General features: G+C 46.5%; 1 protein-coding gene across 3 annotated transcripts in view; it reads left to right on the top strand.

The window, feature by feature from the left end:
• Positions 1-14,646, top strand: part of Tsp74F (Tetraspanin 74F) — a 420,355-nt gene extending 405,709 nt beyond the window's left edge. For all 3 annotated transcript variants that reach the window (XM_055074358.1, XM_050184657.3, XM_050184656.3), the window contains 7 exons: positions 1,185-1,255; positions 6,616-6,807; positions 8,314-8,388; positions 9,013-9,108; positions 9,541-9,711; positions 10,382-10,465; positions 11,616-14,646. In XM_055074358.1, coding sequence (XP_054930333.1) covers positions 1,193-1,255; positions 6,616-6,807; positions 8,314-8,388; positions 9,013-9,108; positions 9,541-9,711; positions 10,382-10,465; positions 11,616-11,663 — 729 coding nt within the window. In that variant the 5' untranslated portion in view covers positions 1,185-1,192 and the 3' untranslated portion in view covers positions 11,664-14,646. The remainder of the gene's footprint in view (positions 1-1,184; positions 1,256-6,615; positions 6,808-8,313; positions 8,389-9,012; positions 9,109-9,540; positions 9,712-10,381; positions 10,466-11,615) is intronic.
• The last annotated feature ends 272 nt before the right edge of the window (positions 14,647-14,918 follow it).

Raw genomic sequence — 14,918 nt, 5'->3', positions numbered from 1 at the left:
TTCTTTTTTTTTTGCTTGCCCTGCGACGCCAACCTGTTTTCTTAATTCCTATAATCAACGAAATATAGTCGTTTATTTCGAGTATAAGAACTCGCCGCCTGCGTTACGTTGAATTTGATTCTTGATGGCAGCGCGGAGATTATAAACACGAGAGACTGGAAAGAGAAATTTTGACAGCTTTACACTAATGATTCATATGCACAATTAGATAAATACAGGCTCTCGCTCCCCGTCGCTTGGCGCAAGAACTCACCGATAACAAGTGACAAAGAAAACGTATCTCATCTTCCATTCATCACCGTCCGTCGCCCAATAAACCAAATGAACCTCTTCTCTATCCCGCTCGCTCGAGACACTTCCGCAAGAAGCTCCGCGCCGAGGCCCGCGCTAATCTCGGACGGTGTGGCCATAATTCACCGACATCGATCTTTCCGCGTACGGGGACTTGTCAGCGCACGATCCTTGAACGAGAGACCTTGTCGCAGGCAGGTCTCCGACGACGCGTACATTCCAGGGATGGCCGCATTTCCTATTCTGGGTGGGAGGGTGGTTGCAGTGGCTGTCGAGCTTGGGGGGGGGGGGGGGGGGAAGGTTGGCGAAGCCGGCATCAATCTTTGTGACTTTCGGAGGTCCCCAACGTTTCTGATTGTTCCTTCCTCGTACAGGAAAGGACCACGCCCGAGTGCCGCGACGAGCGGTGCGGCTAAAAATACCGGGCCATCGCATTACGATATCGGTCTGATTACGTTTCCTTCGCTTGCGTTTTGCTTCGCTTTAATATGTCCCGCTGTTTACGTCACTCTCTATCTCGCGGAAACAGCGACGGCGTCATCCTTTGTTTACCTCCTGACGCGTTGTGCGGTTTGAGTCCGTTCAAGGATATATTTCTCTTTGTCGTTTTTTTTTTGTGCCCTCAAATTTCTCCGTCCATTTCAATTTCAGCGTGAAGGAAATTCGGACGGGAAAACAAATTATCCTGTGGGTTGTTCCAATCCCGTATTATTTGCCCGAGGTTTTGAGCAAGTGTTGTTTTGTGCTTCGTCAAAATGTTTCGTGTGTTTCTATAAGCAGTTATGCAGCCAAGAGTAATGGGATCTGCTTTGTAAGTCGGTGTCTAGCGAGTGGAGGGTGTGGTGACTTCGTGCCGAGTAACTCTTGCCTCTTTCTTTCGCCTTGTCTCACAGATACCAGAATGTTGGAGGGGTGCGGGAAAGTAGTCAAGTATGCACTCTTCGTGGCCAACTTCATCATCATGGTGAGTACTGCGCTTCGCCCGATCCTTGACATCGTTACTGTAACGACCGCAACATTATATTTTATCTTGAGCGCTACCTTGTTTTTCTCTGAAAAAGAAAAACATGCGTAAGGTGCAGTTAGGTTAGTCGCTTGAGTTATCCTTGAGTACGATCACAAGGTAGTCTACAGGAATGACCTAGGAAAGTTATTTGAATGCCAATTTTATCAGCACACCAGCTTTTCAAATTTGAGACGGTGCCGCCCCTCGATAGAGACATTTACCTGCTCAGAAAAGATTGGGGAATATAGACAGCATCGGGATTCTTTCCCTCATTGTGAGCAGAAAAGATTTGAAAGAATCCTTGCGGCTCTAACACGCAGATTGCAGTGCAGAACTGTTTCGCCAAGTAAAGAGGCTTTTTCGCAATGCTTGTAACTCACAACGTCGAAGTATTGGTTACTTACGTTGCACAGTGTGTTATTTCTTCTTTTACTTTTGGGTTGCAGTCATAAAGACAAAGTACACTCAGCTTTCTTGTTAGCGCTGACATGTACTGTCGCCATGCTTTTGCAATCTCATCTGTGCTAGAAAGCCAAGCTAAAGGTTAGATAAATCATGAATGTGATCTCCCCCGCCCCCCTAATTTTTTATTAAATTCAATAGTGCCTGCACAGTTTTCGTCATAATCTTCCAAGGCATTCTGCGAGTTGCAGGTGCCCCCTAAAGCTACTGCAAGGGCATATACGTGCACATGCCTGGCGCCAAAAGAGCAGGATATAAAAAGCGTTGGCCCTCTCAGTCTCCGGGGCTCTGTAGCTTCTAAAAATTTGAGGAAGCCTAAACGAAAGCATCAGTGCGAGCGGCCGCTTTTCGCCCCTGTAAGGGTCTCTTCGACGCATAGGCTTTCGCTGCTCCGCAAACCGGAAGGACAACCCGCGAACGCGTCTGGAGACCTTGACTGAAAAAAGGAAAAAAGAAATACTGGCCGGCTGCATTTCCCCCCCTCCTCATTCACGCCGCTTCAACTTCGCATGCGCTTGGCCGAGAGAGATCGGCGATATGCGCTGGATTCCGTTTCGCTCAAGGGTAAAGAGGCACACGCGCACTCGGCACTTTATTCGGCACCCTCCCACGTAATCAAGTGGCCGACAGATCCTCCTTCTACGTTTATTTCTTTGCCTTCGACATGCGAACCTTCTTTTCCATCTTGTTTTCGCTTCCCCGTATCGCCAACTATCGCGGTTTCTTTGTTTGTTTGTTTCTTTTTAAGATCTCCTCCTACCATTTCTTTCTTTCTTTCGTTCTCTTTTTCTTTGCGTGTTTCTTTCTTCCCCCTTTTTTTTTGCCTTCGTGGTCTCGCTGTTTGTCTCTCGTTTCTCTCGTGCGAGAGAGCGCTAACCCCTCTGCCGGTATTACTATACTGAATCTCCCCGTGGAAAGGCGGCTCGACGGCGCTCCACGCAATTAGGATGCTTGAGGGACTGCGTGATGCGATGGCGCGGGGTCCTCTTGCATCACACATGATCGTCGGTGTTCAGAAACAATTATTTATTTATTTTCTTCTGGCAAAAGGAGGAACGACCTTTCTGTTATCGCTGTTGGTGCGACGAGGCCGCGGTCCTCTGCTATAGTCCGCGTGCGATCGGCACCGAGTAGAATCAGAAAATCTGAGAAAACAGAAAAATGGCTCGAAGAGAGAAACATGTGTCCAAATGTCGTCGTAGAATCAATGAGGCAAAAAAAGATAAAAAGCCCGATCCGAAGGAAATATGCATGTTTCGATGCTTTGGAGGAACGTCTGCGTCGTCGGTGTGTATGTGGATTAATTTTTAAGCGGCTGGCCTTCGGAAATTTATTAGGAGCGTTTTTTTTTTTGGTATCCTTCCCCTTGAGCTCGGCGCGTGGATCGGTGAAGGTTATGGACTCCTCTGTACAAAACGTCGGCGCGTCGTCGTCGCCTAAACTCGGTTATAAATCACCGTTTTGTCGTGCCGAAGGTTGCACAAAGCCAGCGTATCGTCGAAGATGAGGGAGCGTTAATGAAAGATGTTGCTTCGGGACGCCCGGGTGCTTTAGCACGCTCGATTGCCACGCACGGGGCTGTCTAGGTTACGATCAAGAAGCGAGTATAAACTCAGCGACGATAGGGGATCACGAGATGTTCTGAGGTCGTTGGTTCGACTCTGGTTTTGAGTCAAGGCAGCGTAACGAAAGAGGGAACCACCGGCGTACGTGCCGAGACGCATTCGAAAGAAATGCAGGAAAGAAATCAGGCCCCTTGAGAACAGTTTATTGCATGAAGTAAATAAAGTGAACACTTAGGGCCGTGCCTGGTCAGAATGCTGAGCTGGAGACGTTATAAGTTGCGCACATGAAAGTCGAAGCCCCTGAGAATTGTTGACCCAAGGATATGACATGGTCGGAACGCGAGGTATGCGAGAGAAGTGTAATGAAGAGAAATAAAGATGGAATAAAAGTAAGTGGCTATGGGTCATTCGCAGCGTGGTGTTGACTGTCGTCATTGCCGAGCGTCTCGCGCCTAATGTGGAGCGCGTTTCTTTTTTCTTTGCATTTAATTTCGTAGAGGGAACCAGTTCGCTTCGCTCCACGATGTCGTTAGAATGCACACGAGACAAAAAAAAAAAATGGAAAATCAAGCGTAATCCTTTCCCCCCGTACCCTCGCAGTCGCAGCGAAAGAATAGCGCTGTGCATTCGTTAGCCCAAGTCTCCATGTGTACGCGCATCTGGCGTCCCTCACAGGGCTCATATTCCATTGATATACATACGTCTCCGGCACCGTCCGGGTCGTGATTACGACTTTGCACGTTCGAGCCCGCGTGCCAGGAGCATAAATAAACCACGACAGCGCTCCAGTTAATAAAGGTCATCCACGGGCGCGCTCTTCCCCGTGAAGCGCCGAAGGAACTTGCCCTTTTGAAACGGCTTATAAAAGGAGCGCAGAACAGGCGCTCGAGTGCAGCTTGTCGAAAGGCAAATCCGGAGAGCGAGACGCGGTGAGAAAGAAGGAAAGAGAGCCGAGGCTGGGACGACACCGGCGTAATGAAGGGCTTTGCGAAAGCGAGAGGCTGTACCTGCGCGCCGGGAAATCGGGCCGGGCCCAGCTGTAGGAGGAGGACGCGAGCCGTGCGGTTTCGGAGCGGAGGACAGAGCGGGCCGTGGGTAACAGCGAGCGGCGCAGATTCGACGACGAGGTTTGAGAGAGAGAGAGAGAGACAGAGAGAGCGTGCTACTCGTGGATGTGGGCCCAACGTCGTGTGCTTCGTTTTTTTTTTTTTTTTTACTTTGGGTGTGGTCCCCTATCCGAGCCGACTTGGCTGGCCCGCCGATCCCGGGCAAGCGACATTAAAAATGGAGTGATCGGGGTCCCGGGGATGGGCATGCCTGTGCCTTCGTCCGTCCCTGCGGGCGCCCCCGTGCTCTTTCGACGAGGCAGCTCTTATAGACCAAGGAGCAGACGATGAGACGCGAACTATCTGGGCCTGTGTACTTCAGGGCCCCGTTCAACGGTGTCTGTCCTCTCCTAGTTGCTGCTGTGTGGTCTCCGTCGAGGCACATGGCGACGATGCCCACCGGAGAGGCACTGAGTAGGTGCGAAAGGAAGAATAAAATAAGAAGGAGCAGCTTCGGCGTGGTGATGGGAACATCTTTAGGATTGAAGCTTGGGAGGCGGGCACATGGCTGCGCGCCGCCATTGAAAGATAGTGTGAGGCAAAGTAGGAGGAGGTTAAGAAGGAAAGAAAGTTAGAGAGGTCAACCAGACGCACGTCCGGTTTGCTACCCTACACAGGGGAAGGGTTATAAGGGAAGCAAAGAAAGGGGAGGGAGAGAAGAAGGTGCTATCAGTGTGAATATGTGCGGTTGTCCTTAACTTCACGCCTGTAATCGGTCGCTGAGGCTACTCGATTTCATGAACCGTAGCAGTGCCCGCGTCGCTTTGTAAGCCTGTGATGCGAGGGGCCATGGTCCACGCGTCGCAAAGTCGGAACACTTGCACAGAAGGGGAGCGTTGTAGTGGCATTGCGTCCCACACGTCTGCGAGCCTGACCTTCGTGATGGCTGAGTACAACACGGCGATCTAAAGGTCAGCATGGTTGTACTTAAGCAGAGGAACCTAAGTAGCGGTGTTTATGGGAAAGCCAATTGGCACAACTGCAAGCTGTAAACGTATGCTTTGTAAACGGCTTGTCCGCGCGCTTGGTTAGATTATACAAAGACGCAGTAATAAGTATGATAGCTGTACTGCCTGAACCCGAAATTAGTACTGTGGCAGTGCGGCTTACCGGTTAATAGAAGTGGCATGAATAGCAGACTACACATTTAATTTTGGCCAAACTGGCGTCATTTTACACACGAACTCATGCGTGGCAGGTAAACAATCACGAGCGAAAAGTCGACCGTAGTTGCCGTTCACCGGTGCGTAAATTGGGTCACTGAGTCAGGCGCAAGGAGAGACTGCCCGAGCACCAGGGTGTAAGAACTGTCCTGACAATGGAAAATGTACATGACGCCGAAATAAACATCTAGCGATTAAAAACGCATTTATTTCAGGCTGGTATATCACGCAGTGGGAATGTGAAGCATCGAAGCCGACGCAGGCGCGAGACTTTTGTACGCTTTGTAAAGCTCGAGGTCGTTTGAAGGGATCATAATGGCCGGGGAATGGAAGGTATTCGCTAATTGTGCGCAATCAATTCTGCTCTGTTTCAATCAGCGTAACGTTGCTCATTCTGAAAATAAGGGACTTTGCCCGCACAGCCTTACTAAGCTCCTCGAGCTTATTGGAGGGCACCATGGCTGTGGATAAAGTCTCACAATTTAAACAGCTTGTTGTCTAGGTTCATATTGACAAACAAGAAAGCTTTTCCTGCATTTATTTAGCGCAACAGAAATGCAGTCAATTAACATGAATGGCATTCTGCCATGACCGACATATCATGTAGGTCACCGTAGAAAGCCACCCACCCGGATTTCTAGCATGGCCTTCGAGGCACCGAGCAAAATGCATAAAGCAAGTTTGCAGCAGGGTCTCCAGTCGTTGTTTTAATAGTATTCCGTCCTGAGGAATGCAGCTTAGGTGACAAATACATAATGAGAGACGCATCAAATGCAGCACAATTGCTGGTGGTGTCTTCCCTTCGCTCTGTTTTAGTTTGCGCTCATCCCTAGGAACTAAAGCTGACGTGAAAGCATTTTGGAGGGGCTGTCGATGTTCCTAGCAAATGAATCTTCCGTGGCAAAGCTATGTTCCTTGTAAAGTACTGTGTAACCAAAGTCGTAGGCAAATTTGCAGGCAATGAGAGACGCAGCGCTCAAGTGTTTAACCACTGGCTCATGTACCACCTTGCAAACACCCAGGTTGGCGGAGTGGTGGTGTTCGCGGTGGGCATCTGGACCCTGGCCGACCGGTCCTTCATGGAGCGGCTCCTGGGCACGGACCTGTACGTCAGCTCGGCGTCCATTCTCATCGCCACCGGGGTCGTCGTCACTATAATCTCCTTCCTCGGCTGCCTCGGCGCCTTCAAGGAGATCAAGTGCATGCTTCTCACGGTAGGTTTCCCTGCGACCCACATGCCCGTACGCCGAAGACAGTGTCTGAATGCATGGAGTCATGGAAAGGACATCTCTGGCAGTGTTGCTCGAGAGCGTGTCATCATAAACGTTAAATAGAAAACGTTTTTCTCCAGCTTGCGCCTTTCTTTTTTCTGTTTGCAGTAAGCGATATTTGACCTTGTCATCGAGGGCTCCCCATTGGGCATCGAGTGTATAAGTGTTACCACGCGCAGCGAGGAAGGAAAACCTATTCTTAGCTTTGCCTCAAACAACTCCGATGCGTGTAACGCTTCTACAAGGAGAGTGAAACACCGTCACGCCACTCTCTACGGTTCCGCGGCCAGTGGTCTCTAATCGAGCGATTATCGAACGAGCGCGTTCTGCGTATCCGAGAAAGTTCGTTGCGACACGGCCTCGGTCGTGACGCGGCAAATGAGTGCATCGTCCTTCGGTGACCCGCTTCCTCCTCGTCCTGCCGCTTTGAGAAACGATCGCAGGCCGCGGGCCGAAACACTTTGCGGCGGAAGCGACCAATGGCAGCGTGCGGTCGCGGTCCGAAATCCACGGGCCCCAACGGCTTCTATAGCATCGACCCGCCCCCCACGGAGAGCTAGTTTCTCGGAATCGTGCTCGCATATTGATCTGGGAATGCTCGCGACACGTGCTGCCCGAGCCCGTAGGCTGCGGGTGGCGTGCTCGAACTCGTGCAGGCACGCCGAGTTATTTGTTGTACCTTTGTCGACATGGAAACGAACTGGGAGACGCGGTCAACAAATGGCCAGCGCGAGTAGGCATGCCTCTTTATTGTCTCGAGCACCTTCTGCCTTATTGTTTTCGAGCAGCGAATCTTGAATTGCTCGCGCTGTCTTGTAGCGAAATGCTGTGCCGCGAAACTGTTATGTGCACCGGCAGGATTGGGGACAATGAGCAATGTCATTCACCCTGAAAGTGTGTTCGGGATGCTCCACGAGCATTGGAACCTCGGGGATAGAGTATAGCACGCGAAGTGTATGTTTGACAGGAGTGAAGAATGGCAGTGTCGTAATAAAACAACAACAACAACAACAACATATACTACAAAATGTTACTTCGATTCCTGGTGCTCACTGGCTTTGAGGGAAGTAAAGTATATTACAGTGAATGAATAAGCAAACATGCGTCAATCGTACACATGAAATACTTGATTAGATCAGTAAGTGCAACGATATCAACAGCTTATAGTTTTGTAGAATTACGCAAAAATTCACAATAACGTGTACGTTTCTCTAAAAAGTGGGAACCGTTAGAAATGGGAATAGTTTGAGTGCACAGAGTGGCGTTTATTAGCACACAGTCAGGCACGACTGTGTAGAAAAGGTACGGTGGCTAACAAATAAAATTTGAAATGCTACAAAGGGTCTTTTTCATAGTCATTCACTTTATGAACACATTCTTGCTTTTTTGGTCTTCCCCAGTGTCCGTCGCCTACCGTTGTTAATTGTCTCCTTTTTCATTTCTTTCCAGTACTTCATAATACTCTTCATGATATTCATCACAATGCTCGTCGGAGGCATATTAGGATACGTCTTCAGGAATGAGGTAAGCAATATCAGTGGTTATCGTAAGCAAGAGCCACACTTAGAGGTAGTAATTAATATTATAGTGTGTTTATTTACGCCAAGCCTTCATAGAAGAGCACACGATTACAGTTTCTCTTCTTATCTGGCAATGGATCAGGGTAAATTTTAATTAATGTCATAACTTCATGCCAGCGAGAATGTCTCTTTTTGTTTTAGTACAGCAACTCGAGAACTTTATTCATAAGAGCAAGCACTGCTCACACATTCTACGTTTAAATGCTACTCAGATAAACGTATGTGAGCACAAAGATGAGGACGTCAAAATATGGCAGATGACAGACGGGCATAGGGACTGGTGCAAAGCTTAGACAGAATTACCAGAGTTATCCAACGGAATTAAATTCTGACCTGGGAAATGCATGCTGGATATAGTGATCTCAGGACCTTATACCAGCGCTAAATGATAGTGCCAGGTAGGTGCATAATTAGCAATGTCACGAGTAATATAATGTTACCAGCTCCTTCTTACGCAAAAGAACTGAGATAAGCGAGCGTGGACTGCCATGCAGCATTTATTGCTTTCACCGTTGCGAGATTCTTTACCGCAGTTTCATGTGTTCTCCTTCAATTTTGTACTTTCTAGGTGGACGACCGGATGTACCAAGAAATGGTCATGTCCATTCCCTCCTACAAAAACGACTCCGTCGTCACGGACGCATGGGACGCAGTGCAGCAGCACGTAAGTTAATATTTCGAAACCTGTGCCTTCCAAGTGACCGCCAATATCTCGGTGTGTAGGAATAAAGAATAAAGGCGTGAGGCGAACAGAAAGCAGGGAAGCTGTGCTCGCAGTCGACGCCGAAAGTTACACTTTCTATGACATACTTTCCTGCAAGGGCAGGCTAACAACGGGGTCACGTGGTCCCACCGGAGCAACGACAGCATTGGCGATATGTCTGCAATTAAAATATATAGAACTCGGACGACTTGACCAGATCATAATTAGAAAATGAGCCGCATTCAGAGCAGACATTAGGACTGGGATATTTCTTTGTGTTTACGGCTATTTCTGAATTCAACATCAAACAAATAACTTTTGCCAAGCGTAACTGCTTCCATCTGAACGCGAGTTCAGGTTTTCATCTCATTATATCGATTTCTCTTTCTGCAGTTCCAGTGCTGTGGCGTTCGACTACAAGCGAAAACCGAACCGTACCGAATCTGGCAGCTCAAGAACTCGCACTTCAACGCGAACCATCAAGTGCCGGAGTCGTGCTGCATGAAAAAGGAGTGGCTTCATGCTTGCTCCAAGAATCCCACGGACCGAGACACTTACATGGACGTGAGTGTCTTCACTAGTTCTTACTTACCGCACGAATTATCTTGCATAAGATAACCTCAGTCCCCTAGAGCATGCTAGATATCATGACTGTGCTTCTTTGGTTGTGGCATCTTCAAACAGTCACACAGGAGGACAGTTTCACAGGCTCCCAAGGTATTAGAATTGCATTTTTTTAAAATAAACTCTCATGGTTGAGTAGGACTCATCGTTGTTACGGATACATGTTTGAAGGAATGGTTCGAAAGAAGATAACACATAATGCTGGCACCTGTCCTGCTGACTATGTGTCTATATCTATGTCTATGACTATGTGACTATGTGACCATGTGTCGGCGTCTATTGTGGAACTTCCAAAATAAACCCTCGTGGGGCGAGAGTTGCCGATCAGTGCTTAAGAAATAGAGTACAGCATTGAAATGTTTTCGGAAACCGCTTGATATTATGGATACGACAAATTGAGTAGCAGTGCCACGAACGCTGACGCAGTCATCGTGTGTATTGGAAACCAGTGATAGATTGTCTGTCAGTTATTGCATTTAGACGGCTGTTTGCGAGGCGCTCTTCCAAGTTATCTTATTTAAATTTTTCTTGCACAGGGTAGATAATCGGTAAAGTTCTTATTGCAATGCCAAAATTAACATCTTCGCGTACCTCTCTTTGACTTTTGCAGAGCTGTCACGAAAAAGTCCGGGACTTCGTCAAGGGACACGCTGTCATTGTAGGTGGAATAGGCATCGGCATCGCCTGCCTTTTAGTAAGTGTCTCTTTATTTTGTTCAGACGAACACGATCCTTCTTTTCAGCAATAAGAAAGTGAAATAGGGCGCAAAAGAAGCTGTGGTGTGATTAAGAAGGCTTTCTCATATCATAATTCAGCTGATAATCCAGCACGAAACATCGTTATGATTTTTCATCCTGCCTCTTTTTGTGCTACACGCAATATTTCTTAAAGCTGAAGAACTTTGTTTATTACCCAACTGAGCACCAAAATTTGTTTGTGATCGAATAAAATGTTTAATGTTTACTTAAGCTGCACAATCATCAAAAGAAACTCTAGAACATGTAGAATAAACAATGTATTTTTTTAACGGAGTTAACGCAGTAGTACACATTTGTGAATGCTCACTCGCTGATCGATGTTCATGCTTCACGAAAGCAGACAGATGTCAACACACCCTATATAATTCATCAATACTCTTTGTAATCGAACTTTGCTTCTGCATGGCAACGGAGCTCTTAAAGCAGGCTAAATCACACAGATGCAGAAACGAGTATTCCTAACAGTTCCACCCGATTTGCTACAAAAAAGTGTTAAGTTACTTCGTTATATTCTGCTAATACCCCTGTAAGAACACGTTCTCGAATAGCCAGTTTAGCACAGAAAGGTTCAGTTGCGGAGATATCAACGTAGAGAACAAAAGACAAAGCTAATTTTAAACGCGACAATGCGCGAACCTAACTTTTTGATCTCAAATGTCGACTTCGACCTATTTTGCCAACTGAATCTGTTGCTGGGCTGACAGGTATTAAGTACGACACCGGCGGTAGAAAATCACATGGCTGCAAAATACTGTTGCCTTCTTTCCTTTTATGTCCATTGCATGTTTTATTATGCGTATTTTACGTGTAAGGTTATGCTGCTTCTAGTTGACGTAACCGTCTGCTGCGCTCTATACCAAAAGTGCGACACACGCTTGCTTGAAAACGCCGGTGCGCATAACGTTCTAGTATCGGTTTCAGTATTTGTTAGTTGGTCATTCTTCTTACTGCATCGCCCAGACGTTTGCAGAACAATACATTGTTCGTACGTTTCTTCTCTCCTTACGTGTCTGGTATACGCTTGCTTTCTCTGAGCACTTGAAAGAACAGCTCGTAACACTATGGCTTTTCTTTTGCTTCTCGCAGGTTGTCGGAATGGTCTTGTCGTGCGCCATGTTCCTCATGATCCGCTAAGCAACGAGCGGAGCCTATCCATGACGTCATATCCGGCGGCGACCTGGTGCCTACTCCTCGCTACAGTGCACACGCGTGCGTGTGTGTGTGTGCGCGTGCCTCGCTCCTCCTTCAACCAAAGGTGCCAACGACGGCTCTCCACGTCGCTGGCGTTGTTGAGTTTCACAGCGGCTTTCGCCCTTGAGTTTTGTTTAGTGTTTGCCCCCGGTCCGGCCACGTGACGACAAAGAAGAAGAGCAAGACTGGAAGAACTCCTGGTGGCAGGAGGGAAGCTTATGCAGCCACAGCCGCCTTTACAATGAGTGGACACCGCTTTAGAAGTGCCTATACTGGAATTCACCAAAAAAAGAAAAATGCTGGAGCACGGACATTTTTAAACGAGCAAGGCGAGCTTTGTTTTCTTGCCATTCCAGTGAGAAGTGCCCCGTTTCTGTTAAAGGTGTTTTTTGTTGCGCAATTATTACTCCCTCTCCTCCCCGCCCTTTTTTTTTTATTGTGTACGGACTATTACATTCGTTGCGCCTGAAGTGCGGAGACGCTTCCTCGACTCTCCTGCATTGCGCGTTTGGTTGTGTGTATCGCTGTGTCGTCAACTCGCGTTGTTTTTTCATGCCGTTCCTGCTTGTCAAGCCTTCTGTAATTTATTAACTTTTGTACAGCTTTCTTAGACCATGCCCCTGAGCCTGTTTAGTGGACAAGGGTTATTTTTCTGAACATAATAACTTGCATTTATAATCGTGTTATAGACAGAAGAATCAGTACTATGGAGAACTACAGCACACCGTAAGCATTAATAATCCCCACACCACATGCGCGATTCACTACGCAGCTATGTTTCTTGCGCTGACAATAAATCTGCATTGAAGGATCCGAATCCTTAAGAAAAACACAACGTCATACATCGATACACGCATTATTTCCTTTTTTTTTTTTAAGAGATCATTACAGTAGCCATCTTGTTCATTTTCTCACGTTCTTATCATTTGAATGCATGCTACGACTGTAAGTTTTAACAATGCTAGCCGGTCTATGTGGCAAGAGAAAACATATCAGCTGAAACTCAATTAACAGTGTTCATTGAATTTTTACGTTAACATAATGAGGTCGATTTTGTCCGATATTTGTACTTATCGAAAGTGCTTTGAGAGACTTACTGCGCTGCTAATATCTGACTGAATGTGTTTCTCATCTAGTCTTGCCTCTCTGTACCACTCGAGGCATGTCTGTAGTGTTTTCATGTTTTAACAATACCTTTTGCACTGCCTTAGTCTAGTTGTTTATTCGCCAGCTCGCACACATCTCATCTATGCTTGTGCGTTTTTGCCCACGTACGAGTGGCACTGCACATATCGTTTACACGAAAACAAGAATGAGTTTTGTTTTGTGATATGCCATTTTTTGTCATCTGGCAGTTATATAACAGTCCAAAGGATGATGAAAACAGCCTTTAAAAACACTGGGACCAATGTACGATAACTCGTGCCGTACTCTGCCTTATGCATTGAACGCTCCTTAACACTGGTGGTGTTAAAATGTGTTGTACATTTACACAAGTTCATTGTTACGTATCAAATATGTTCACAACACGGGAAGCAGTTGGAACGGCCCATGCAAACATGGGACATAGATAAGCGCAATACACAAACATACCGCAATGTTTAAAATCTTCCTGGACGGTTTGTATTGTTGACATTACCCTTGAGTGACCAGGGCTCCCATACAGAAAAAAAAAGTGATATGTTCTCACATGCTCCTTTACCTATGGCTGAAGCATAGCACATAAGGGCCATTGAACCCAGCCGCGCAACGGGTTCACTATAAGTGATTTTCGATGTATGATCGAGGAATCATGGCAGAGAATGACGTCATGGGGGAATACGCACGTACGTGTATGACTCTAAATGTGAATAATGTGAATTTGAACGTCAGTTATTCTCCACAACCTCTTCGTGTGCAAAGAAAAAAAAAATCCGCGTCCGTCGACCAAATATGAGACGCGGCACTTGCGCATGTCCTCACAACTATCTCGTTACGTCATGCCGCGAGACGAGAGAGAAAATCTCGCACAATCGCGCTCACCCTTCTCGAATTCGATGTCTGTCCTCATTCGTGCTCTTATCGTCAAATATAATCACAGTCTGCGAATAAAACGTTCGTGTCTTTTTTTTTTCGACTGCTCGTGTAAAAGCTGTTGTAGCTTTATCCAAATCGCAGCCTTGTTGATAACCACAGTTGTCTGCGTTGGCCACTACGATCCTTGAAAAATATTAAAGGTTCTCGCGTGACAAAAAAAAAATTGAAGTCGTGTTCTTTCTCAAATGCAAATGTGTAATTTGCTGTGTCATTGTCGCTGTCGAAGTGTAAAGACAAGTGAATTTTGATGTTATATACGCTTGCCTAAAATATTTCCTTGTGTCCAAGGTGCCGATAAGTGTGCATCCGTTGACGTTAAGTGTGATGGCTGTCGCAACGTACAATGTGTTACCTTGTTTTTTGTAAAGCTACATCGTTTTGGGTTTAAATATTATTCGCGAGATGTGTAGGAATTCCTCGTTTTTCTTTCTTATCGCACTACTGTTATTTCAAATATTGCGTGTGCACATGTCATGCTCTTTCATTAAATGATAATGCAGTGTTGCTTTACACCATCAGTGTAGTTTGCCTTAATTCAGCAAGCATTTACTGTTGAGGCGCTCCCTGAGAAGTGCCATTTGCTCTGTCTATATAAGCATTATAAGCAATGTACTAGATTTAGATGTTTCCAAGTGTAAAATATGTAGCTGTGCTCTCCCATAGCCCAACTTGTGTCTGTATTAACGATGTACTATGTATGATGCCCAGAACCTACTGGTCAGAGGGCGCGAGAGCGCTATGTTGTTGTGTTTTTTTTTCTTCTCGACACTCTGTCACTTCTTGGCAATGTAAATTATCTTGCGTTGTCCTTTGAATATTTATTTCAGAAATAAACCGTTTGAAAGCGCGATCTTTTGTTTTGTCTGAAACAGAGGGCGATTACTTACGTCCACTGTGTGATACAATTCGGCAAGGCTCAGTGTGCGGATGGTATGCCTGCTGGTATGCCAGGGTAAAAAAAAAAAAAAGAAATACGAAAGAGGGAGGAAATAGTGAGAAAAGTTGTTGAGTACAGAAGGGTTACAAACACTCAGTAATGCGGCTTTTTAAGCCTTTAGTCAAATCCGCGGGGTCGCCTAAAGAAGGGGAGCAGGGGAAAAGGAGGAAAGAAAGAGCAGGGGT

The sequence above is a fragment of the Dermacentor andersoni genome, chromosome 4 (genome assembly GCF_023375885.2).
Source record: "Dermacentor andersoni chromosome 4, qqDerAnde1_hic_scaffold, whole genome shotgun sequence".
NCBI classification, from domain to species: domain Eukaryota; kingdom Metazoa; phylum Arthropoda; class Arachnida; order Ixodida; family Ixodidae; genus Dermacentor; species Dermacentor andersoni.
The sequence above is the reverse complement of the archived record's forward strand: the minus strand, read 5'-3'. Positions and strand labels throughout refer to the sequence as shown.